General features: G+C 40.2%; 1 protein-coding gene across 1 annotated transcript in view; it reads left to right on the forward strand.

Moving 5' to 3' along the window:
• SLC1A2 (solute carrier family 1 (glial high affinity glutamate transporter), member 2) overlaps nt 1-26,348 on the forward strand; it is a 32,670-nt gene that overhangs the window by 5,355 nt on the left and 967 nt on the right. The window contains exons 4-9 of the mRNA XM_010191269.1: nt 1,845-2,013; nt 6,606-6,732; nt 11,100-11,333; nt 14,997-15,191; nt 17,644-17,778; nt 23,502-23,733. Coding sequence (XP_010189571.1) covers nt 1,845-2,013; nt 6,606-6,732; nt 11,100-11,333; nt 14,997-15,191; nt 17,644-17,778; nt 23,502-23,733 — 1,092 coding nt within the window. The remainder of the gene's footprint in view (nt 1-1,844; nt 2,014-6,605; nt 6,733-11,099; nt 11,334-14,996; nt 15,192-17,643; nt 17,779-23,501; nt 23,734-26,348) is intronic.

The raw sequence follows: 26,348 nt of genomic DNA on the forward strand, positions 1-26,348 counted from the left end.
CAAGACCTTGCATTTGGCCTTGTTGAGCTTCATGAGGTTGGCATGTGCCCACCTCTCCAGCCTGTCCAGGTCCCTCTGGATGGCATCCCTTCCCTCCAGGTTGGTGTTGTCAGCAAACTTGCTGAGGGTGCACTCAATCCCACTGTCCGTGTCGCTGACAAAGATATTAAACAGCACTGGTCTCCACGTGGTCATTGAGCCATTGACTGCAACTCTTTGAGTGTGACCATCCAGCCAGTTCCTTATCCACCAAGTGGTCCATTCATCCACACCAAGTGGTCATCTGTTATAATGAAAACTGCTATTTGTGCAGAAGCTTAAGATCTTATGTGCCATTAAAGAGAATGGGACTATCATCTGTAAATATGACTGTGACATTTAAATTGCTTTCTGGCCCCAGACATTGTTGTCAGAGTCCAAACTTTATGTTAGTCTCAGTATTTTTAGTGACTGTGGCCTTGTGCAAAGAAGGGCTGAGGACCTTTGACTTAAGTGACTGTAGTGGAATTTGTGAGTGAGCAGAGTCTAATGTTTTAAGTTTAATTTCTGTGACTCTGTTCTTACATTCTGGATACCACACATAAAAAATATGTTGACAACATCTCTCAGATAAAATTTAACTCAAAAGAAAAAAAAGTATATGTGCAGCAATGTTGGGTTGTTTCAGGACAACTGAAGCATTTCTCATACAAAGCTATGTAGTTTTTCTGTCTACATTTCCTCTAGATTTAGACAGCAGACTTTGAAAGTAGAGTTGTAAGATAGTTTAAAACCTTATATACAGATAGAATCTGGATCGTGATCCACAACATTACAGTGTCCAACCAAACAGGAAGGAGGTGTAAATGTTCTTTCTAAAAGGCTAAGGCACTGTTTCCGATGCCTTCCTCAAACATGTTTCTAACAACAAGAAAAGTAGGGAGCAGATAGAAAACAATGGCAAACCAGTCATAGCTTCCTAATAATTTTGCCTGTCCTAGAGCCATGAAGAGGCAGGAAAGGCTCAAAGTGTGAAGTGGAAGGAAAATGTCCCTTCTAAAAGCAGCAAGTCACAGATCTTTCTTTTTCCACTCACTCCTCTCTTTTTTTCCTAGACATAAACTCAACTCATTTCTCCTCCTACCATTCCTTCCCAGCTTTCCCTTGACCCTGCCTTTCATGTGCCAGCAGAGATCCAGATCCATTCAGATGCTGATGTCTTCTTTTTTGAGATGGTCAAAATTGATTTAATAGGTAGCTGGCAGCTTTGATAATTTTTCTGTTACCTGTCACTCATAATATTTTAATTAGAGAGTACAGGGGACTGTGTGTATTTCCTTTTGAGCTCTCTTGGTGCAGTCATGAAGTGAAGTGTTTGAAATGTCCAAATTTTTCAATTCAAGTTACCATCAAACTAACTATGATAACTTTAGCTGGGCAGACCATAACAAGCCTTACTGCAGAGCTGCTGCTGTAACTGATCTTAGAGGTGCCTGCCTTTTGGTGCTAAATAAATGGTATCAGCATGTAACATACAATCTGTGAAGCACCATTTGTGAACCATCTGGACAAAGGAGCTAACTATCTGTAAAATGTTACATCGTAGTGGTAAGGAACAAGTATTTGCCATACTTTTCACACTAGAGTCATGAGGAAGACTCCCAGGACGTTTTGACTCTTAAAACTATTGAGAAACAAACTTATTTTTGGAAGAGGGGGTAAGAGGTTGTGGAATGCATGTCTAATCCTTTAAAAATATAGTTCCCTGGAATTTCAAGTGAAGACTTTTTATTATTTCCTGATCTGCCATATGTCTTACATTCAGTCTGTTTCCATTCTCATCCCCCACTTTTTTTTGCCTTCAGATCCAAACTGTCACCAAGAAAGTGCTGGTGCCTCCACCCATTGAAGAACCATCTAATGTCACTGATTCTGCTTTTGCAATGATGAATGAGACAGTGCGTGAAGCACCACCAGAAGCCCAGCTGGTCATTAAGAAAGGACTTGAATTTAAGGATGGCATGAATGTCCTGGGTAGGAAAACGTTTTGCCTGTCAAATATGTACATCATATGTATGACACAGCTTTTGGCTGTGACTGGGTAGCCAATGATGTCTGATCTGCTCTTCAGTGAAAGTTTAATCTCCCCAAATAATCATCAAATGTTATCACCTACTGGTTGTCCATTGGTCTCCGAGATGAAAATCTAATGGTTTTACTGGAAATATGACTGTATCACAGCAACAATCAAGTGAATTATTCTGGATTAGCAGCTTTGCGGGTATTAATTGGAGGACAGTGGGGAAGAATGTAGGAGGTATCCAAAATATCCTTTCATTCTAGAAGTAGCTTAACTAGACTAATACTAATGCATATTTGCAAAACAGTATGGGGGGAGCTTCAAACGCCAGTGCTTTATCCACCTCCTGATGAATTTTAGCTCAGTGGTTTCCAGTAGGTACCTTGGGCACGCTGAACTAGAATTTGGCTTGAATCAGAGCCTGAAGTGAGAGGTGGGGTGTGAAACACACTACCCAAGAAAAATCCCAGAGGCTTGACACATCTCTGAGTCACAGCTCTCTTCTTTCATCTGGGCTGCTAACATTTATCAGCTGCAAATTCTGAACAACTGTCATGCCACCATGTCTGGACAAGCCAGCAAGTGGGGGTGAAGGCTTTGCCTTTCTTCCACCCCTTCCTGAAGCACCTGTTTGAACTGGGCAGGGGACAGGGAGGAACAAAGACCCACCACACTGCTTCTATTTTCTCCTCTGTGCCTAGACTCAGTGTTTTGTCAGCTCCTCCTTCACCTTTTTACTTTCTGGATGTGGGTGAAGTAGGTCACAAATTAGCTCTCAGTTTGTAGCCTCATTGGCACACCTACACTTGAAGATACACATGCTTTGGTGGCTGCATGTCCACAGGACTGATGCTGTCACTTGTGCTTATAGGTGTAATCCTCAACAGTATGTGGCAGTACCTAAACCACTGCTTTATCTCACCACTAGGCCATCACTTTTTAGGGGCAAATGGCCCCTTACAAACTCCTTACAGCTGATGAGCTGCTCCTGCTGACACAGTGGCTGCTGTGCCTGCAGAGCTTCTCCAGGTGTTGGTGAGATGGTTGGGAGTGGCTGCTTTGGTTAGACGTAGGGGAGACAGCATCAGTAAGCTGATCAGAGATGATTTGTTTCTCTGCAAAGCAGCCTGCTCTACAAGAGCCAGAAGCTACTGTATTCTGCCTGCCTCCATGGCTTCTCCTTCCACTCAACATCTGTGGGTAGAGGAGCTGCTGTCTTTCAAAGCTGCAAATTGGTATTTGGTACCTTGCGTGAGGCAGCAGCTCATTGCTCATGCTGTTACCCTCACCTGCTTTTTTTCTCTACTGGAGTCTGCTTATGCATTAAAATGAAGCAGTATTTCTAACGTGAGAGATGAATTACAGTTAGTGTGGACATGTTTTGTGCAGGCACTGTCATGGATAAGAAAAGTGCTAGCAGGCTTCTTGTGGTTTGAACCCAGTGAACAACTGAGCACCACGATGCCCACAAAAAGGGGGTTAGACAAAATAAGGACTGGGAGGGCTTTTTCTCACCACTTATGGTCATGGGCAAAAGACAGACTCATCATAGGGAGGAAAAAACCCAAAACCATTTTAATTTGTTACCAATACCATCAGAGTAGAACAGTGAGAAATACAACCAGATCTTAAAATCAAAACACCTCCCCCCCTCCCTCCCTTCTTCCCAGGCTCAGCTTTGTTCCCGATTTCTTTATCTCCCTCTCTTTGCCCAGAGACGCAGGGAGATGGGAATAGGGGTTGCAGTCAGTTCATCCCATGCAGTCTCTGCTGCTCCTTCCTGTTCAGGGATAGGGAGGACTCCTCCTACTCTCCCTCTGCTTCCTCATGGTGACCTTCCCACAGGAAAAAAAGTCCTCCACAAAGGTCCAATGTGGGTCTGCCCATGGCTGCAGTTCCCTCACACACAAACTACTCCAGCACACACTGCCCATGGAGTCAAGGCCTCTTCAGGGGCAGCCACCTTCTCGTGTGGATCTGCCCCACTGGTTAACTTCCACAGGCTGCAGGTGGGTCGACCTGCATTCTCACCATGGGTTGCAGGGGGAACCTTGGCTCCACACACCTCTTCCTCCTCCCTCTCCTTTCTTTCTTCACTGACTTTGGTGTCTGCACAGTTGTTCTCCTCAGGTCCTCCTTCTTTCTGCACTGCAGGTCCCTTCTGATGGTTCTGAAGAATTCCTGGCTCTCTTTTTCAGGCTAGAGCTGCAGAGAAGCTCAAGGTTTTTGACATCACAGATGTACAGTGCCAATCTTGCAGTGCTGCAGTCCTCTGATGTCACAGGGCTACAGCTCCACACTTCCAGAATCACACTCCTCCATGATGTCACAGAGGGGTGTCACCCAGCCTGCAGCAGAGATCTCCTCTGTGATGGAACATGCCCTGCCACCCTGAGCTGCTTTGTGACATAAATGGGTCTGGTGAGCAGCCTGAGGCAGCACTCTCCTTTGTGATGTCAATCAGGAATGGTGTCTTGCCTCTGATACCGTACTTCTTTTTGACCTCACAGAAGGACATTGCCATGCATGCTTCAGCATCCTTCTCTGTGACTTCATAGAGGGATATCGCCAAGCCTACAGCACATCGCTTCTCTGTGACACCTTGGAGATTTGACGTGCAGCGCAGTCTTCTGTGGCATCACAGGAGTTTGGTCCTTGCCTAGAAGCATCATGCTCCAATGTGACGGCATAGATGGATGGAGTTGAACGTGAAGAACAGAGCTCCTGTGAGACCTCCCAGAGGGTCACTGCTCAGACTGTGGCATCACACTCCTCTGTGACCTCATAGAAAGCTATCGCTCATTCTGCAGCACCCAGGCTGGCCCAGTCTGGTCAGCATGAGAGAGTGGGCCGTGCACTGCACCCCTCTTAAATACATTAATTCACAGGGGTGCTGATTGGCTTGGCCCTGGTCAGAGGTGGGTCTGACATTGGAACCAGGGGATCTTCTAGTAGCTGCTTCCAGGGCTATCTCAATAGCCCTCCCCTGCTAATACAAAAACCCCAAACTCCTCACAGAAAACCCAATACAAGGATGAATATAATTCCTACAGAAAGGAAATACACAGTTTAGGTCAGGAATTTTCTGTACTATTTTGACCAATGGCTCTCAAATGTTGCAGAATTTTTTGTTTTAGTGTGGTTTGGTTTTGAATGAAGAAGTGAATATATTGGGGAATTGCCATCCGGTTGTACAAGCCAGGCAAATACCTGCAAATATGAATCAACTTGACTCTTATGACTAACATAGCAGATAGTTTGGAATTAATGAATAAAACTACCTACTAACATTTTCTGATGCAGAGTCTGAATTCCAGGAAGTTTCTTGGTCTTTGACTGAAGAGCTTTTCATCATTTTGCTATGCTCTGCAGCACACAAACACACAGTTCACTTCCATATTCAAGTGACTCAACAAAGATAACTTGGTGCTTAATAATTACTTTATATCCGGGAGATTGGATTTGAAAAAAAAGTCTGATTGCTAAATCCAGTGTGAGAATATGGGACAGCCTGTCTTTTCCCAGAGTACTGGTAGCTGAAATTCCCTTCTCTTGAATGCTTTTGAGTCCTGATGGGTTTTTCCTTAGGAATTTCCCATTTGAGTCACACATTGCTAGATTCTGAACTCATATAATGAATGACAGTTTAGCTTCAAAGAGTGGTTGAAGATTCAAGCTATCTATCAGTATCAGTTAATAATCTCACTCTAGACACTGAAAATTGCTAGATGGTAAAGGTTAGCCTTGGAGACACAGCTCCAAAGTAATATATGACAGATACACTCAGTTGGTTTTTCACATTGATAGTCCAATACTCCAGAATTTCACACCTTAGCATTTAAATTTAGGAGCCAAATGTTACTCATATTGAATTCCATGATTATGTATCAACTGATCACTGGTTTCAGTGAGGTTAATCCGTTTAATGGCAGCTAAACTCTGGTTTAGCTTAAAGTGCAATACCCACATTCTCCTCCAGCTCCCTCCTCCTTCATTTAACTGGAATGCTCCTGGCCTGCAGAAATTATGTTCTGAGGCTGCTTTTGCCTTTCCCTGAACTCCAGGACTGACTGGTCTGTAGGTTGAATCTGTCAAGGGACTATTGTAAAGGTTGAGAAGAATAGTCTTGGTCTCTAGTGACTGTTTTAGCAACAAAGTAGAGTCGTGATATGGCACTATGTTGTCTTTCCCATTTGCCAGGAGGTTTGTAACAGTTGCATGGCACTGAGAAGATTATTGTTTACATATTTTCTTGATGGTTAGATCAATTCAGGAAAAATTAAAAAAAATGTAGTTGGACTGTGAAACTGGAATTTAGTAAAATATTATATGGAAGAATAAAAGATGTTCTGAAATATGATCATGAAAGTTGAGGGTGAGTCCATATTAAAGAGTCCTAAGAGATGTGTAACACATTGTAGTTCTGAAAAGTAGATTAGCAGGTAGTATCAAGACACTGACTAGGTAAAAAAACTTCCTAAAAACCATGGTTTTTACTTGGGATTTTTGTTTGTTTTTGTCTTGCAATTTTTTTTTTCCCCAACAGGTTTGATAGGATTCTTTATTGCTTTTGGCATTGCTATGGGGAAAATGGGAGAACAGGCCAAGATGATGGTGGATTTCTTCAACATCCTGAATGAAATTGTAATGAAGTTAGTAACCATGATCATGTGGTAAGTTTGAAGTTCTAACTTCTAGAACAAAAAAAGATTTAAAAAAAAAATCATAAAACCCTAATACAGCACATAGTGACCACAGTTTGTTAGTAAAAAATGTAATTAAATAGTTCAGTTTTTAAAGCCTTGACAGGTATGTTAAAACTATAGCAGCATTTTTTCTATTTGATCAGGATTATTTAGGACCCAATTTGAAATATTTCTGAAGGTATTCTGTTCTTTGTTTACTGAAATCCAAGACATGCAGGTAGCAGCAAAGGGCTTCAAATGCCACATTGATGATGGAAGTTTATTACATAGAAGGCAAGCAAGAATGCCCCACATAAGAATGTCCAAATCTTCCTGGGAGGTTAGCATAATCCCAGGGTATTAGCTAGGAGGTATAATTACAAAGAAACCTTTATTCACTGTCTTCTGTAGTAAAAATACTTTACTACCAGATAAAATTCCAGTGGTTTTCAGTGATGTGTAGATTTTTATTTTTTTCTTCCTTCTCCTTTCCCCCCTGAGATGTTTCTTCCAAGGGCTTCCCCAGAGGTATTTGTATGCAGTGCCAAGTGTGGCCATATCATACAAAAACTGTTGTTCAGAACATAAAAATGCATTGCTACATTTGGCATTCTACTACTGCGTTTCATGTCTCCTAGGTGTTTGAAAGCAGAAATAGCCACTTCAATTCAACACTTGTATCATGGCTCATTGCTCCCTGTGGTTCCCTGGTGTCCCTGGAATTTGATTTCCTGAGTTACAAGGCTACAGCAGGCCTCTTCTCTGAGGCTCTAGATGGACACAGTTTATAGGAAAGGGAGCAGGGTGTCTGAAGTGTGAGTCTTCAGCATCATCAGTGTTTCAAAGTGAGCATGTTATACAAGAGCGATGCATATAACAACAGTGATGTGGCAATGAGTAGAACAAAAAAAAAGAACTTGAAGGAATGACTTTGCATTCCTGTTGTGCTGCTGCTTTTCTGTAGAAGACCTTGCTGCATAAACAGTTGTTTTTATTCACAAAGCCCACCAAAGAGAGATGGTCACTATACTCTCATAACACTCCAAGAGCTAGAAGTTACTCTTACATCACTTAACTATGGTTGGTACACCCAAGACATAATACCTTGCCCACAGTATAAATTTTCTCTAGTAGTCAGTGTTGCAATGGCAGGAAATCATTCAAGTTTAAAGAAATTCACCGTACATTTATTTTTTTATTGATGTGGCTTTTTCTGTATTTTTCCATGAGAAAGGAGATTGATGTTGGGAATTCAACTTGTTCATCTTCTGTCTAGAATTTTTAAAGAATTGTTGTGGCCAGAAGCAGACTTTTTAATGTGGGTTTATAAAGACAAATGCACTTCTTTATGCAGAGTTACATTTTGTTTGGTTTCTGATTTCTCTGCACTGAGAGCTGTAACTCCCACGGCAACTCCAAACTCTCAGGAGCATTGCATTGCTACAGAAACATAAAACAAATTAGACATCTGGCTCTGACACCATGTAATTCTTTATAAGAAATATGCTTGGTCAAGTTCATTGAAACACGGCTTTTTATCATAACTAGTATAACAACTGGCCTTGCATTTCAAGCGACTGAAGGCTTTCCAGGTTTTGGGCACGTTGCTTGAGAGACCACATGATGTCTCTTACAGAAAATATTAAGCACTTTTATTCTGAAAGTCAGTTTCCTTTGTACTGTCTTTAATTAAGCATCCAAATCACTAATCATTTTGGAAAATAAATATTACCATTTATTTTCAGAGAGGCATTTTGTTTCCTGTTTCTTCACGTTACACATATTACTTTCTCCTAGGTTAAGTTTTGTAAAACAGAGGAAGTGAATGTCAATATTATATAGAATCATAGAATGGTTTGGGTTGGAAAGGACCTTAAAGCTCATCCAGTCCAACCCCTGCCATGGGCAGGGACACCTCCCACCAGACCAGGATGCCCCAAGCCCTGTCCAACCTGGCCTTGAACACTGCCAGGGAGGGGGCATCCACAGCTTCCCTGGGCAACCTGTGCCAGTGTCTCACCACCCTTACAGTAAAGAATTTCTTCCTAATATCCAGTCTAAATCTACCCTCTTCCAGTTTAAAGCCATTTCCCCTTGTCCTATTACTACATGCCTTTGTAAAAAGTCCCTCCCAAGCTTTCCTGTAAGACCCCTTCAGGAACTGAAAGACTGCAATAAGGTCCCCCTGTAGCCTTCTCTTCTCCAGGCTGAACAGCCCCAACTCTTTCAGCCGGTCTTTGTAGGGGAGGTGCTCCAGCCCTCTGATCTTTTTTTGTGGCCCTCCTCTGGACCTGCTCCAACAGCTCGATGTTTTTTCTGTGTTGGAGGCCTCAGAACTGGATGCAGTTCTCCAGGTGGGATCTCATGAGAGTAGGGTAGAGGGGCAGAATCACCTCCCTTGCCCTGCTGGTCACACTTCTTTTGATGCAGCCCAGGATGTGGTTGGCCTTCTGGGCTGCAAGTGCACGTTGCTGGCTCATGTTGAGTTTTTCATCAACCGAGACTCCCAAGTTAGTATATATAATATACTAACCTTTACCAGTGCATGTGTAAATATTGTCTTCTATCCGTGCACTTTCAGGCACTTTTTACTACAGCTGATTAGTGTCTTTTTTTAATAATACCCATTAATTTCAGATTTTTTTATTACCAAACTATGCTGCCATTATTATCAGAGATAACAATACAGAATACTGTCACTTTTGGAAAAAGGGGCAGGCAATGCAAGAAGAGTACAGGGATCTTGTTAGATCATGCAGAGAGAAAATTAGGAAAGCAAAAGCCCAGCTAGAACTCAATCTTGCCACTGTCGTAAGAGATAACAAAAACATTTTACCAGTACATTTACAACAAAAAGAGAGCCAAGGAGAATCTCCATCCTTTAGTGGATGTGGGGGAGAAAGCTTCCACCAAGGATGAGGAAAATGCTGAGGTACTTAATGCCTTCTTTACCTCAGTCTTTAGTAGTCAGACCAGCTATCCTCATTGAACTGGATGACAGGGACAGAGAGCAGTATAAACCCCTGATAATCCAAGAGGAAGCAGTTAATGACCTGCTATGCCACCTGGACACTCATAAGTCTATGGGGCCAGATGGGATCCACACATGGGACCTGGAGGTGTTGATAGACAGCCAGCTGAACATGAGCCAGCAGTGTGCCCAGGTGACCAAGGAGGCCAATGGCATCCTGACCTGCATCAGGAATAGTGTGGCCAGCAGGAACAGGGAAGTGATTGTGCCCCTGTACTCAGCACCGGTGAGGCTGCAACTCCAATCCTGTGTTCAGTTTTGGGCCCCTAACTACAAGAAGGACATTGACATGCTTTAGCATGTCAAGAGAACAGCAATGAACCTGGTGAAGGGTCTGGAGAGCAAGGCTTATGAGGAGCATCTGAGGGAGCTGGGGTTGTTTAGTTTGGAGAAAAGGAGACTGAGGGGAGACTTTATCGCTCTCTACAACTACCTGAAAGGAGGTTGTAGCGAGGTGGGTGTTTTTCTCTTCTTCCTGGTGACAGGACAAGAGGAAATGGCCTCAAGTTGCACCAGGGGAGGTTTAGATTGGTTATTAGGGAAGATTTCTTTACTGGAAGAGTGGTCAAGCACTGGAACAGGCTGCCCAGGGAAGTGGTGGAGTCACCATCCCTGGAGGTGTTCAAGAATTGCATGGATGTGGCACTTTAGGACGTGGTTTAGTGGGCATGGTGGTGTTGGGTTGATGTTTGGACTTGATCTTAGAAGTCTTTTCCAACCTTAATGATTGTGATCCTAGTTAAAAGTTCCATTTATGCCATTGGGGCATCACATGACTGAGGTGACAAAAACCCTGGCCTAAAAAACCACATAATTAATGAAGAATCCATAAACTAAATAATGTCCGTCCAAATTATTGAATGAACATAATGAAAACATTTGCAGCCTTCAAGATAAAAGTAATCCATGTCAACAAATAGTTTAACTGAAGCAAATAATGCTACTCTATAAAATCAGATAAGCAATGGGTTGTAAAAGTTATGTATTAAGAACAAATACTGCACCACTCTTCATAATATCCAAGCCTGTGTAACATCATAGTGTTCTTGTACAGTATTATTTCAGGATCAAAGACTATTAAGGAAATACATATTGCATTCAGTGGGGTGGAACAAAATTAAGTAGATGGGGAGTTCACTGGAGAGGACCCTTATTTTTTAAAAAGATGTGAAAGATACCTATTGAATTTCCATTTATTCCTGATCTGCATCTCAGTGTTGAGCCTGAGAGCCCCTACTCTTTCTCTAGTCCATCTCTGTTGAGCAAAATTTTTATGGCTATGCTGCAAAGACTAGTTCTGTCTATTTTTATTTCCTTTTTCCAGGTATTCCCCTTTGGGCATTGCTTGTCTCATCTGTGGAAAAATCATTGCAATCAAGGACTTAGAAGTAGTAGCTAGACAACTTGGCATGTACATGGTCACAGTGATTGTGGGTCTTCTCATCCACGGAGGGATCTTCCTGCCTCTGCTCTACTTTGTGATAACAAGGAAAAGCCCATTTTCATTCCTTGCTGGGATTTTCCAGGCATGGATCACAGCACTGGGCACAGCTTCCAGGTACACTTGAGATATAACAGCTGGCTTTGCTTTTTAGCAGACTATTAGCTACTGTTTAGAGATAATACATCTGCTGTTCTGATCTTCAGTGCAAAATCATTTTATGCCATTGAATAAAAACTAATTTTAATCCAGCCATGTCGAAGTAAATAAAAATAACCACACAACTTCAAGATATTTTAGAGAAGTTGTGCAGCAATTGTAGAGAATTGGGAGACCCACTTTTTGTTTTCTTTACTGACATTTGCCCAATGACATGTGCAAATTGTGTTACCTCTGTACTTGTTTCCTCAACTAGGAAACAGTGATAATAGTATTTATTTTGAAGGTATGTTAAGACCATTCATGTTGCACTGAGGGAAAAAAAATTAGTGCTAGGTTTCAAGAAAGAAATTTTTTAAAACCTCTCATTTTATTCTTTCATCAATTTTGACAGATTAAGGGGACTTCATTGAAGAGCTGAGCATTTTAGACTTGTTGCTAATGCATAAAACAGACAACAAAATGTGCAGACAACTCAGCTCTCAGTGATAAATTGGTGCTTTGCATTGGGGCAGTCAGTAGATCTTGCGTTGAAAATATTTTTCAGTTAAATGCCATATTTTAAAGTGTTTTTCTTCAATAAATGTTTTATTTCTGAAGAAAATTTAATCTTCCATTTTGATTAAAAAGATGAAAACAAAAAAGCCTGCTTCAAAATTGACCATCAGAAAACTGAGCAGTCTTGATTTCAGAATGCCTTGAAAGAACTCTGATTCATCTGCCTCTTTGGGTCAACCCAGACCACTCTGCTGAACAACTTCTTCCCTGATGAAAAGAGGATCTGGGGGGACCTTACTGATGTGCAGAAGTATCTGATGGGACAGTGTAGAGAAGATAAAGCAAGACTCTTCTCAGTGGTGCCCAGTGACAGGACAAGAGACAGTGGGCACAAATTCAAACACAAGAAATTCAATCCAAATACAAGAATACAGTCCGGCCAGGAGTTTCACTAAACCATAATTTCCCTAAGGCTTTTGTCAATTAAGTGTTCGAGTTTCCACTTAGATTTTCAATATGAATTTTACAGTGTTCATACACAACATTTGTGGGGTGTTTTTTAGCATGAAGTAATGTTTTTTGTGCTGGACTACCAAAGCGAAAAATGTAGGGGATTCTAAGTGTTTCCAGCATATATATTTACCTGAATACTAGCTTTACCACCTGACTGCTGTCCAGATCTGAATTACTGGCTAAACAGAAGTGGAACAATTTGTAGCACCACAGACAAGTTGACCACATGACAACAATTGCCATCATATGATCTAACCTGGTGCCTCTGGAAGTTGCAAATGCTTCCTCTTCAGGACCTATTAAAGCTCTTTGGCCAGGCTGAGGAGACATGGAAGGCATCTAAGTGTTCTGCTCTTCTAATAAGGAAACCTTGTTTCCATGGCCTGCTCACCTGTCCTTGCTCATGGTAGCAGAACTGAAGGGGGAAGATATTTGCATAGTCCCTACCTGCTGAGCCCGCTGGGGTTCATTGCAACCATGGTGGGCTATGGCTGGTACACAGCTTGTGCCGATGATCTGATGTGTACCAGTAAAGGTAAGTTTGGACTTGTATTTCTGAGGGGAAAAAGAAAAGAAAAGAAAAGAAAAGAAAAGAAAAGAAAAGAAAAGAAAAGAAAAGAAAAGAAAAGAAAAGAAAAGAAAAGAAAAGAAAAGAAAAGAAAAGAAAAGAAAAGAAAAGAAAAGAAAAGAAAAGAAAAGAAAAGAAAAGAAAAGAAAAGAAAAGAAAAGAAAAGAAAAGAAAAGAAAAGAAAAGAAAAGAAAAGAAAAGAAAAGAAAAGAAAAGAGAAAAGGAAAAAACCCTTATCTGACTCGGTTTCAATGTGTGTTAGTGAACTACATTTTCTGTTCTATTTTTCTTTTAATAAGATGTAGGAATATCTTTGCTGTAGGAGGCAAAGTGATCCTGGAACTCACTTTAAAAGTGACTACTTGTTATTGGTTAGTGACTCACTAGATATTTTCTGCAATCTGCTATAAATATAGACGTTAGAATAACTTATGAGAGAATATACTACATTGTTTTTAGAAAGTATGAATTCTCTCTGATTTGGCTAAACCCACAGAATATTAAGCACTTATTTACCTTTGGTTAAAAATACCACAATAAAATAAATCATAATTACAAATACATTTGTAGAGATGCTAGATCACAAATGATTGATACCATATATCTGGCTTGTTGACGTCTGTTAAAAAAAAAATCACCTCTGTGAACCAAGAACAGTCTGGTCATTTGAGCACAAGATCATATCTTCTAACTCATGTTTCCATAGATATTGGACAAGAGTCACTTGGGAAGGGTTTGGATTTTCCATTGATCCCATGTGGGATAGGTCAGCTTCATGTACTTGTTCTGGATAACCTAGGACTTCTATTATGACTCTACGGTTCTGTAGTTAGGTATCTCAGTCATTCCTTAATGTCCCTTTTCCATGGTTTCATTATCTGTAGAATGGAAAGATTATCTTTTTTGTACCCAATAGCATCTCTATGTTAGAGGATGGATGAATGAATGAGTTGGAAAGATCCTGAAGTTGCAAGGCACTAGCAACAATATGCTGCAAATATTTATCTGAGAAAATTTGGTGAGTCTAGTCCTTCATTGTTCTGTGAGCAAATTAGTCTTTTTGTAGGGGCAATGACATCTGAATTAGTGGGATACAATAGTGAAGACCTCTGAGAAATTCTGCCAACTCCGCTGAAGAAAAGCAAATAAACCACAACAGATGTGCTCCAGGTGCTTCTGTATGAGACACCAGGCAGTATGCCCAGGTCAGCTTTCTTTTCAGCACAGCTTCTTAGGCCACAACCAACCTCATTTAGTGGTAGGCTTGACCACAGAGAGAAGTAGGGAACCAAACCTGTTCCTGTGTTGGCTTTCATGCTTATTGCAGCAAGTCCTTTGCCTGAGGCAGACAGACCTGCTATGGAAGGGAAGAAGTACAAGATATTTGGATCTATGGGGAAAAAGAGTATGTTCTGTTTCCAGCAGTATTTTTTGATGAAGGTGGGGTTTTTTTGAGCAAGTGAATGTAATAGCCTGAACTATTCCCACGAAGGCAAGGCACTGTAGATCTGTGCAAGGAGCTGTACCACTCTTCCAGCCATCTTTTGCATCTTTTCGTATCCTCCAGCTGTATTTCATATCCTTTCCTGTCCTCCAGTGTATGGGAACTCCGGGCATTGTATCTTTTTGCCTGGCTTTTTCATTCCTTGATGCTACACTGAATTCTCCATTCAGAGCAAACTCACAATGAAAGAAATTTAGGATTTGTCCCTACACTCATAGTTCTGTCCATTAGAAAACATCTGGAACTTGTCTTTTTGAACAAAATGTAAGAAATAATTCATAAATTAGTCTGAAAAATTAATCTACACCCTCTCAAGCTCTCATGCCTACCTCAAATCATGTTCATGTCTTGGCGTCAGTTCCACCTTCAGCTAAATGTGGGTTTAATTTAAAAATTGGCTAAAAAAGGCTTGAATCACATCAGAAACTGGAAGTAGAAAATGTAAACAATAATAGCAGAATTTCTGACTTTGCTCTCTTGCGTGTATATATTATATTATAATTATGTCTTCTCTACATTTTTGCTTTCTCTCCTTCAGTGCTGGAACATTGCCTGTCACATTCCGGTGTCTTGAAGAAAATCTAGGCATTGATAAGCGTGTAACAAGGTTCGTTCTTCCTGTCGGAGCAACTATTAACATGGATGGAACTGCCCTTTACGAAGCTGTGGCTGCCATCTTCATAGCACAGATGAATGGAATTGAGCTGGATGGAGGGCAGATCGTTACTGTGAGGTCAGTTCAAAATACTTGTAGGCTTTGCTTCTGCAGACTGTAAAATGTGAAGCTTTGGGTTGGATGGCTTCTCAGTCGCTGTGGGATTCACTGTGAAATTCATGGACGTCTAATGATGATATGCAAAGGAATGTCATATACATAGGTCCTGGATCTCTGGTGACGTACGTTTTCTATCATTTGCAGTCTTAGTGCATATGCTGGTGGTGTTTTATACAGTTTTGCAGTTGGTGATACAATGTGAAATACAGCATTCTCTGTCCAATGCAATGCCTTTTCTAGTATAGAGAGATGCTATAAGTGCTATGTGGGGCATTAAATTTCTAGAATGTATCTGTTTATATACATTGGAAGAAAAAAGTGTGCCTAAAAATGTGTCAATGCATTTATGTTTGCCTGTACTTTTCAGTGACTTTGGTGAGCAGCAAACAAAATGGATTGAGAATAGCCAAGCATGAGGGTGAGATTATCTGCAGCATGGTCTGGATACTCCCAGACTCCTGCCCCAACCCCTGAAATAGTAAGCCAAGATTTGCGAAAAGTTCAGGGCTGCTTCTAATGAAAGCAGATGCTAGACCTGCATGATGCATATTTGCCGCTAAGACTGAAAACAGTCATTTAAGAGATGCCACATATTAAACTAATATGAGACCAGGGAAATTCAAGTCAGGAATCAGCTGTTGTCCAACTGATTTGGTAGGCTTGAACCCAAGTTATTCCTCTTCTCCTCCTCTGAGGGACTGACCCATTAGTTCTTCCTCTGTTTCAAGGCTGGTATAGCCAGCTTTGTGACTCACATTTACTAAGCAGGTGGCAAATTTAGCCTATCTGTAAGAAAACCATTGGTTTTCCTCTTCATGCAGTATAGAATTTTTGCTACAACAATGTAACAAGAACTGTCTCTTGAGGTGGCAATACAAATGAACGAAAGGTTATTAGGTTTTGTCTGTCAAATCCAGTTTGTGATACTGAAGATATTCAAATGACCCAGGCATAAACTCACAAAGATTTAATTAGCCTTTGACCAGCTCTATTTACTTCATATTGGTCATGTAGATGCTCTGATTTCCTTTCTTCTTTGGAAGAGGATGATCCTGGAAATGGTAGCTAAGCCAGACTCTGTTCAGACCTGAACAATCCTAGCTTCTTTCCCCTCCAGCTCTGCAAGCATTGCTGTAGGAAGGTTGGCAGGAACATTTCCTCACAAAACTTGGAAGCAATCCTTTACCAGTTCAGGCTGGAAGTGCCTGAGGAGCTGGCACCATGCACAGAACCTGACAGCAGAGCAGAGCATTCTGCCTACATACCTGCTGGACCTATCTGGGAGTTTACTAGTCCAGGTTGCACTCTAACCCAGACACCTGACAAACACACTGCAAACTGGATTGTCTGGGCCAGACCCAGCCACCTGCCAGCTCTAAATCAGCTACCAACCTCACAGATTGGTTCTGTGGCTAGCGGCCAAGGATTTCCCTCACAGAGACCTTTGCCCCCTACTTCTGTGTTGGAAGCACTTTCAGAGTTGTGGAGTACACCCACAGAAGTACAACCATGTTACTTATCTCTGTGTTTAAAAAGATAGAACTTTTTTTTCCTTTTTCCTTGTTCTTTTTTGCTTTTTCCTTTCTCTCCCTCTCCCTCTCGTGCTCCCTCTTTCTCTCTCTCTCTCTCTCTCTTCCTTGTTTTTCTCCCCTTGGCTTGTTCTCTGACAAATCTATTTTCCATTCTTCTTAGGATTACCCAATGATGTTGGTATTTGTTATGATCTGTGCTGTATTTTTACAGACATTTGGAGCACATTCGCTCTACTGGTCTTCATCAAAAAAAGAGAAAGGCAAAAACAAAGACAGGTTTGGATTTTTGAAACAATCAAATTAATTTTGCTTTTTCATCTAGGGTGATACAGCCAGGGTGGTACACCATTGGCTTATACTGTGAGACTTTCAGATACCAAGACTTTTACTCTTCTGTACGTGATAATAACCGCTTTCTTTCAGCCATTACCTCACAATTCAGTCTTCAAGTACTAAAAGTAAATAGAAGTTGACCACCCTGAAATTCAACCTGTAGCCGCCAAACTTCAGCAAGTCTAAATGATCGAAACCCAGGATTCAACACCCTGGATGTGTTGGTAGAGCTCAGGAAACAAGAGTAGGCCAAAGATTTGAACGTCATAACCAACTTACAGAACTTAAAACTCTCAGACAACTCTCACTTAACTCTCTTACAACTCTCAGAACAAATCCCATAGATCTGACCTGCCCTAATAAATATTTTTTGGAGAAACACAACTGTGAAAACTATGGTCTGTGCTTACCATGATTTATTATATGGTTATTAGTTTTCTGGGAAAACTCATTAAAAATAAGACCTTCCTAATGATCACATGGGTATGCAATGAAAATGAATGTTCCTCTTCCTCTACCCCCATTTGCTTTTTTTTTTTTTGCAGTTTGACCGCCACCCTTGCCAGTGTTGGAGCTGCCAGTATTCCCAGCGCAGGACTTGTCACTATGCTGCTGATCCTTACTGCAGTGGGTCTCCCTACCCAGGACATCAGTTTGCTTGTTGCTGTTGACTGGCTTTTGTAAGTTGTGCTGACTCCACTGCTTAGTGCAGGAAAAAGTAGTGAAGTAATGCTTGTCCATAGTACTTTTCAACTGTTAATCTTAAAGAACTACTCTCTACAGATGAAGCAAAGGAGGAAATAGACTATTTGATGAAGTAGGAGACACTGAAAACAGCTTCTCGGTGTGTACGAATTTTATAGAGCTAATAAAGTCAGTTTCTATGATCCAAAGATCTTGTAAGACCTTTGGGCTCACGCTCATATATTTTCTTCTTCCTAATGATGTGTCCCCATCACAGACATAGCTTAAGAGCTGTTTTCTGATCTTTGTTTTCATATTTCTATTTCTTACAGTTGTGGTCTAAAATTAAGGGTGAATGCTGAAAATGCAGGTTCCATCAGGATGTTTTCAGCAAGTTGCAGGACGATTTCGGCATTTATATTATCAAATGTGTTACGCTCGTAGTGGGGAAAGTCTATTTCTTTTTGTACATAAGAAAGTAAAATACTTTGAAGAAACAAACTATTCTAGAGCAGAATATAAACCAACAACAAATAAGAAAGCAAACTGAAAGTGACGGTCATTCTCTAATTTGATTTTATTGACAGATCCCTCAAACTGGAAAGGTCAACTTTCATTTTCAAAGCCTTGAGATCAAAGTCATTCAGTGCCGTTGCAGGTCCTCCAACAGGAAACAGCTAACCCACAGATATTTTTCTAAGGCTTTTGTTCTTCAACATTTGAATACAGAAGCTGTAAATATAAGCAGAGCATATCCCTTTTCATGTTGCCATTTGACAATGTGAACACCTGTCTGTCACCTGCGCAGATCTGACGGGGACTCAGTAGACCTCTAAGTTGTACTGGCCTCTAGAGGCTTTTATATTGTCCTGTACTGCTGCAGCACAGTATATTCTGGTCAATAGCCATCTCTCCCCTAATATTCTTTTATGTAGTAAAGACATAGGTCTCTGTTGTGCCAGACGTTATGGCCAAAAGGTAGATGCAAGTACCACTTTGTACTGTTTGTGCATTTCCTTCTACACTAGCAGCCTCAGCTGCCCACTTGTACATTTCAGTCCCAGATACACAACTAAAATTAAGCAAGAAGGAATAGCAGAGTTGAGAATGTGAAGGTAAAATATACAATTAATTTTCTCTTATTGTCTTTCGGCTTATTGAGAAGAATTCAAGAACTTGGTCAATCATCTGACATGAATTTTGGATCTACTGCTATACTCCATCTGTTATTACCTATCTTGTCACTAAGAGTTGTGAAGAATACCATGCAGCTCTGATTTCTGCTTCAGAGGAAAAAAAGCTTGGGAAGGCATAGGGAAAAGATGACTTACATAGTTTATATACGGATGAATAACATGATATCATGGCTCAGAATGGTGAAAGAAGGCAGAGTTCAGCAGTCAGAGTACAGCTGGCATAGGGAAAAATGTGATATTCTGTGGGTGTATTGTATTTATGAGGTCATGGTTGTAAACAGGAAAGTGGCATAGGAATCTGCAGCTGGGAGGAGGAGAGAAAAAGGGAGGTGCTTACTCATTTTAAATATATGTTTTTCCTGCCTCTCAAAGTAAGGGCAAATAGGTAGGTTTCTGCAGCTGGTAGGAGGATGTGCAAAAGGAGCCTGTGGTTTGTTTAGTTTTTTTCTAGGGAAATGTCATTTAAAAATACTCCTGTGGATGGAGAAGCTCTTCCCACACTAGCAAACCTCAGAGTTGTAAGTTTGCCAGCAATTCTGATCTACTAGTAGGTGTTGCATTTCAGGCTCAGCTTCAGCAGCATTGTTACTGCTGGCTCATCCAACTCTGCTTAGGAAATGAAAATGTCTGTACTGTGGAGCTGTAGCAATGATGAATGTAAGTACAGGAAGGATAGTACTGCTGAAAGAAATATTTCGAGTTAACTTTCCAAATTAAATGCCAGGCAAAAGAATGCTTCAGCACAGACAGTTGGGTTTGGATCCTTCTGGCCTAGCAATCAGCAGTGCAATTGGAGCATGATTCAAAATTGAAAGGTAGAGGGAAAAGGGAAAAGAGATGAAAACAGATGTTAAAAGTTCTGTGTCATGCCACTAGTGCTGTGAAGGTAAGACAAAGTTTGTTGGTGGAAGTGATGTGCTAATTAACATATGTCAAGAGCTAATAGCTTTCTTTTCCATCTTCCAGTGGTTGTGTTGTGGTAGCCACGATGGTCTAATAAGATACGGAAAATGGCAGCTGACATTGCTGATGTTAAGAAAAAGCACACAAGCTAACTTTTGAGCAAGATTTTGGGCACACAAACCAGACCTAAAGAATATCTGAACTGGAAGGTCATAAAAAGATATCTTCTTTACTTGCAAACACTGTCTTCTTTCATTTCTTTAGATCATCAAACAATGTTACAGAAGTATTTGTAACAGAATGTAGAAGAGAAAGTTAATAAAATATTTAGGACCCAATTCCAGACACTTTTCTGGAACCAGTGTGTAAATGCAACCAGCCATGTATAGATAATTGGAATAGCTCTTTTATAACATTTCAATTCCAGATAATGAAAGATTTTTAAAAATGCCCTACTCCATGACTTTTTAAATATTTCTGATGAAAGAAAATACCAGAACATCAATTGATTTTACAATACTGCCATCACCTGAAACTGTGGTCTTACCAAAAGCAGTTTTGCATGATTTGGTCATGGTGTAACACAAAGCTGACTTTTGATTGTCCTTAAACTTCGCACTTTCTCCTTCAAGTTGGAGCCAAAAGATTTCTGTATTGATTTCTTCTCAAACCTCTCCAATATCTAGAGATGAGGTTGCTCAGCCTTTCACCCTCTGTTGCATACATAGACAGTGTGAGCTCTTTTACCAGGCAAGTTTCCCAAGATTTCACAACTCTCATAGTTTCTCAGTCTAAAATGAAGCACAACATGGCAGTGACATTTAATAGGACAGTAATTGCATGCCAAAAGCTGGAATAAAACCAGCTTCTTTTGCTCTAACCAGAAGCTGGCTACTTTCCAGATGTGAGACTGACAAACTTAGCAAATATATTAGCACGACCTCAAATACAGTGGTGTTTTGCAGTGAAGAGAGAGGAATTAGAGAAAATGGGCTTGGACCTTCATTCAGTAACTCAGAAAAAGATTGCTTGAGTTCTGATTCTGTTCCTTGGCTTAGATCTAAATTCAGAATATTCAGGCCCAGTTGACATCTGGATGTTGTGAACAAGGCCTTATATAAATCAAGTTAAACTATAGAAAACAGGAGCTGTTTCCTGTAGTGACAAAGAGGTAAGGCAAGTTGAACATGTAATTTTGTCTTTCACTAAGCAGGTGTGCTAAGATTTTAATCTCCTTTCTAAAATCTAGTAAGGTTGATATGCTGGGTTTTCAAGCTTTCAGGGAACAGGAGTAACTTTTTTGCATACTACCATGCTGTATATGCACTATGCCATGAATGACAAGGGCCTTGATTCAGTTCTCATTTCTATTCCTTTCATCTACATTGTTAAGCTTCCAGTTCTTCTGATTTATGCCTGTTTGAGGAAATTCCATATCAGGATTTAAAGAATTACTTCCCATTTATTCCAAGACTCATTCTTACCAGATATTGAGTTGGCTTTTGATAGAAAACTTTGACTTTCAGTCCCATTATTCCTCTCAGGAGCTGTTATGGATGATACTGAAGTAGCTATGTTGAGGCAAATAATTTACTAGAATGTAGCTTTTCTATATTGATTTTGTTGACATCATTCCTGCATAGCTGGAATTAATTGGTTGGTTGTTTTTAACAAAAGAGTAAGTACAGTCTTCCTTGTTCTTCTTAGGATATTCTTTGGCCCAAAAGAGATCAGTAGCACTTTGCTCTTGATTCCTGACAGCCAAGACTTTGTTCTTTCTGTTGTAAGGAACTTGTTTACTTCGGTTCACGCAGTATAGCATGTTCTGCAGCAGTGTGCCATTTGTATCACTAAATCTCTTGGCTAGTAGTACATGCACATGGGCTTGAAGATCTCCTCAAATATCTCTTTCAGAATTTGAATTGTGCCTCAATTAATTTTATGCGTTCGCTCCACCTTGGTTTTTTGCCATCCTATACCCTCTGTCATCCAGCATCAGTGAATCCTTTCAAAATTTAATAGCACTCATTAAATTAAGCAAGTATTCTTTTAGTGGAGCTGTGTTGCTATGTTCAGTATATTTGATGGTCTTAATTAAAAATTATACTCAGAAGGGTTGAAAAGGAATAGACTTCTACACCTGGGAAAGGCAGATTTACAGATATTTAGAGCAAAGTTGCTAAAAAGGGCTCAAAACCTCATATGGGCATGAATATGCATGTGTAATGAATGTTTATTGATTTGGGGTTTTATATATATATATCTCTATGTATATATTTATGGGTTTTTTCCTCTGTATTCTACAGGAAAATGAGAAGTCACACAAATCTAGTACCAGAAATACTAGAAAGGAGGTTTTCAAATTAATCACTGTCATGGGAAATGAGGTCTTACATGCTGGCTTTTCTGTCACTTGGCACACACACTTGAACCTGCCCATTTTTTGTAAATGAGTCTTCATGGGTATGCCTCTGAGAATTAATCAGTGTAACCTCTGACCTGTTGGACAAAGCTAGGCTCAATTGCTGCAGTAGCTTTAAATTGCAACCCTCAGTCAGAAGTTTTTTAGGAGCCTTATGTTTAGTTCAGATATGAAGAAGCAAATTAGATTGTAAATTATTTCAACATGTGTAATACAGCGTACTTGCAGTAGGAAAGATAGCAAGGGCCTATATTGTGCAATGCCCTGTGAGACCATCTCCCATTTTTGCAGAATTTTGGGCACATTTGGGACAAAATTCTGAAACTGGGGAAAATCTACAGCCACGAGTTCACTGCTGAAAGACAGAGCCACACTCTAAAGTCAAGACAGGAGAAAGGTGGCATGTCTGTCCAATGGCATCCTGTCCAGGAAGTGCCAACAAACACATTTCTTTATAATTAAACATGTGAGCCTCCGTTTGCACCCTTCTACAACAAGAGGCACTTGTTACTGAAATGCTGTCACAGACTCATCATTTTGTAGATCATGACCTATATTTGTTTGGCTCACATACCGAGCTCTAGCGTACAGTAGTGTGAATGGGCATGCTGCCATGCTAACAGAAGACCATCTGTAAACATGGTGCCAGGAGAGGCACCTTGAGTGGCCTGAGCCTTAAGGAGGTATTTCAGGCACGTTTTCCCCCACAGTTTGCTCACTGAGAATTAAAGGAGAGGCCATTGGTTAATCTGTCCCAGAAGTGAACACTTCATCAGATCCGAAATCCTTTTCTCTGGTTGCATTAAGAAATTAAATCTGATAAATTTAGATTAAACTACAGGCAACGATGTGAGCCTGGCACCCTAACACTGAAGCCTCCAGCTCCAGAAGCAGACTCTGGGGAGATCTCAGTCAAGCACAGCTCTACAGTTTGGCTGTGTCTCTAGCACAAGTTCTTTGCCAAAATCCATGAGTAAGAGCAGCTGGGGCATGGGAGCTTGCACATCCTCCCTGTCTGAACAAGTCTCCAGAGAAAGCAAGCTTTTTCAATTTCACTTGAAAACTCCTATCTTTCTGTTCTAATTATGCTGTAAACTTTCTGAAATAAATGCTGTAACTGTAACATTAACAGGGCTGCCATGCCCTACGTTTTCTTCCCCTCATGACATTCAGCCTCTATCTTTTGCTTCTTTTGTAGGGACCGGATGAGAACGTCAGTCAATGTAGTGGGGGATTCTTTTGGTGCTGGCATTGTCTACCACCTTTCCAAGGCAGAACTTGACACAATTGATTCCCATCATAAAGGACACGAAGACATTGAAATGACCAAGACTCAGTCAATCTATGACGACATGAAAAATCATAGGGAAAACAACTCAAACCAATGTGTTTTTGCAGCTCACAACTCAGTCATTGTAGATGAGTGCAAGGTACCTTTCACATTTATGGATATTGAGACATGTATATAGCACTGCATGTTTTATTTTATCTTATTTTTTTAACCTGCATGTATTTTGCAAATCGTTCTGCAAATAACAATGTGACAACAAGGTCCATGAACCCCAGACATTTTGAATGAGTTTGAGCAGTTCAAAAGACGGTTTTTTTGCACTCTTAAAAGTTGTTATTTGAGGGGAAAAAAATCACATACGTTGTTTACATATCAAAAGGCAAGATGCAGCGTATTATGGAATATGCCAAGACACACAGAATATGGCATCACCTTCTATGGACATTTCCTTTATTTTCTATGGCAACAAAGAACTAAATTGCCAACCCAAATGAAGGATAGATGCAATTCAGATACAGGTGATGTCATTTGCTAGCTGCCTTCCATGATATGCTGTTCAGAGATGGACACGTTGAATGCACTTTAGCATCAGAATGGTCTTGCACTCACACAGCATGCTTACGCTTGGCTTCTGTCATCATTGCTGAGTCACTGCGACACAAACATCATATTCTCTCTCTAATCCTTGCTGTAACTAACATGGATTATTAATAGTAATAATAATGTCTTGATCAGAGCAAAGTGAGCTTGAGAAATCTGACCAGTTGAATGAGAAAACAGCTGGGGAGGTTAGTGGTTAAAAGTTTGCTAAGCATCCACCACTAAGGTAGGGAAGTTTAAAATCAAGAGAGTTTTTCAAAAGGAGGAGGAGGAGAGTGAAACAAGCTGGAACTTTTCATTTCATGGTCTTTTTTTTTTATTTGTTAATACTCTGATTTGTTCCTGTACACTTTCTTTGACACAGTGAATTTTCCAGTGAGCCTACTTTAGTCATTTTTCCAGACAGATTCTCTTGCATCTTCCAGTTGCCACAACTGAGCCAGTATCTACCTGTGAATGCCTACACTAAGTCCATTAGCAGGTCACCATATATATTGGAAATAAAAGTCCTACTCTCACCTGTCTCCAGGCTGGCTGGAAATGTTCTTTAGAATATATTTTTCCTAATGCCTACTTCTTGTTAGTGTCAGGCCAAACTTAAATTTCCAGGGAAAAATGTAATACTGAATTCAAAGGAGAAAAAAATTTCATCTTATCCTCAGTTTTTCCTTGAATCTTCCAAGTTTTTATTGAAATGGATTTTTTTAACCGGGAAAAAAACCAGTTCTGATATGGCTCTCTCCTTCCTCTTCTAACCCACACTTCTTCCATTAGAAAAATTAAAAGAAAAAAATCTGAAATGGAAAGAGAATATATTCTTGCAAAAAATTTAAAATTTTCATTAATTTATATTTCTCCAAAAAGGAAAGGACACAGAAGAGAGAAAAATTTGAAGTAAAAAAGAAACTCCCTGAAAGGAAAGCTCTCATTTGATAAAAGATTCTTTTTCCTTAAAAATCAGCACATGCAAACACGCACACACTTTTTTGTTAACTAATTTTGGAACTTTATGAAAAGCTTTTTCAGTGAAATAGACATTCTAATGGGCTCTTAGCAGAGTTAAGACAATTCAGCTACCATGTATTAGTCTGAATGAGTTTCATGGAACTGAATACTGATCATTTCATCTCCTCCCAGTCTCTCAGATTCGCACAGAGATCCAAGACAAGCTAGAATGTAGAAGCCCACTGATACAATACTTGCTGCACTTTCTTTTCTCCTTCAGTTTCTCATATCATTTCCCTCAGCTGAGGCATTTCCCTACCTCAAAAACCTGGATTAATGGTGCAGTATGTCATCCTAAGAACATCCTTTAATTAAAATTTGGGACCAGTGATTTAAGAGCCAGAAGTGTTTGTCCTTTTTCATTATTTTAGGTTTGTTCTGCTTGTGACCTCATTTTGCACTTTGAAACTCATGAAAAGAGCCAGGATTTACTGGATTGAGCACATGACTGACTTTGAGCAGGTCATTTGTCTGTGTGTCTGTCTGCAAGCTGCCAAAAGGATGTGACGTTACGTTCTACTTTATAAGCTATATGCCGACATTTAAAAAACATTTGGATCATATTGAAGAGGTCTACAGTTCCCAAGTGTTAGAGTAGCAAAAGGAACAGAGCATAGGGTTTGGGGCTTCAAAACAGCCAGCTGTTAATTCTGAAGAGACATCTCTTCATCCTGTCAAATGCACTGGTGGGTTGAAAAGCTCACTGCAACTCTGGTCAAAATTTGGAAAAGCTAATCTAACTAGCATGTCCTTTCTATTTACTTTCTGTACTATATTTCCTGTATAACGCTAGTAGTTTATGATTTTGCATGGTCAATGTATATTTTTAATAAGTATTTTACTTTATATGGGGGTAGAGTGGTTGTTATTGCGCGATATTTTTGTATTTTTTTATTATTGTATTGCACATGCCTCTATGTGATTTTTCATTTCTGAATAAGCTGTTCATTCCTGTGTTTGCATGTTTCCCCCTTTCAATTATCTAAGAAAATGCTTGACTTTGTTTCAAAAATCAGTGGCATTTTGTCATATTTCCATGTCCCAATGCTTCCATGCATCCAGTTTATCCAGCATGGGGAATTTCAGCTCTGTCTTTAAGTTTTCATTTGAAGCTGAGGATGTTAACTTCCAAGGTAAGTTAGGAAAGAG

This window comes from Mesitornis unicolor, unplaced genomic scaffold, assembly GCF_000695765.1.
Source record: "Mesitornis unicolor isolate BGI_N332 unplaced genomic scaffold, ASM69576v1 scaffold4709, whole genome shotgun sequence".
Lineage (NCBI taxonomy): Eukaryota > Metazoa > Chordata > Aves > Mesitornithiformes > Mesitornithidae > Mesitornis > Mesitornis unicolor.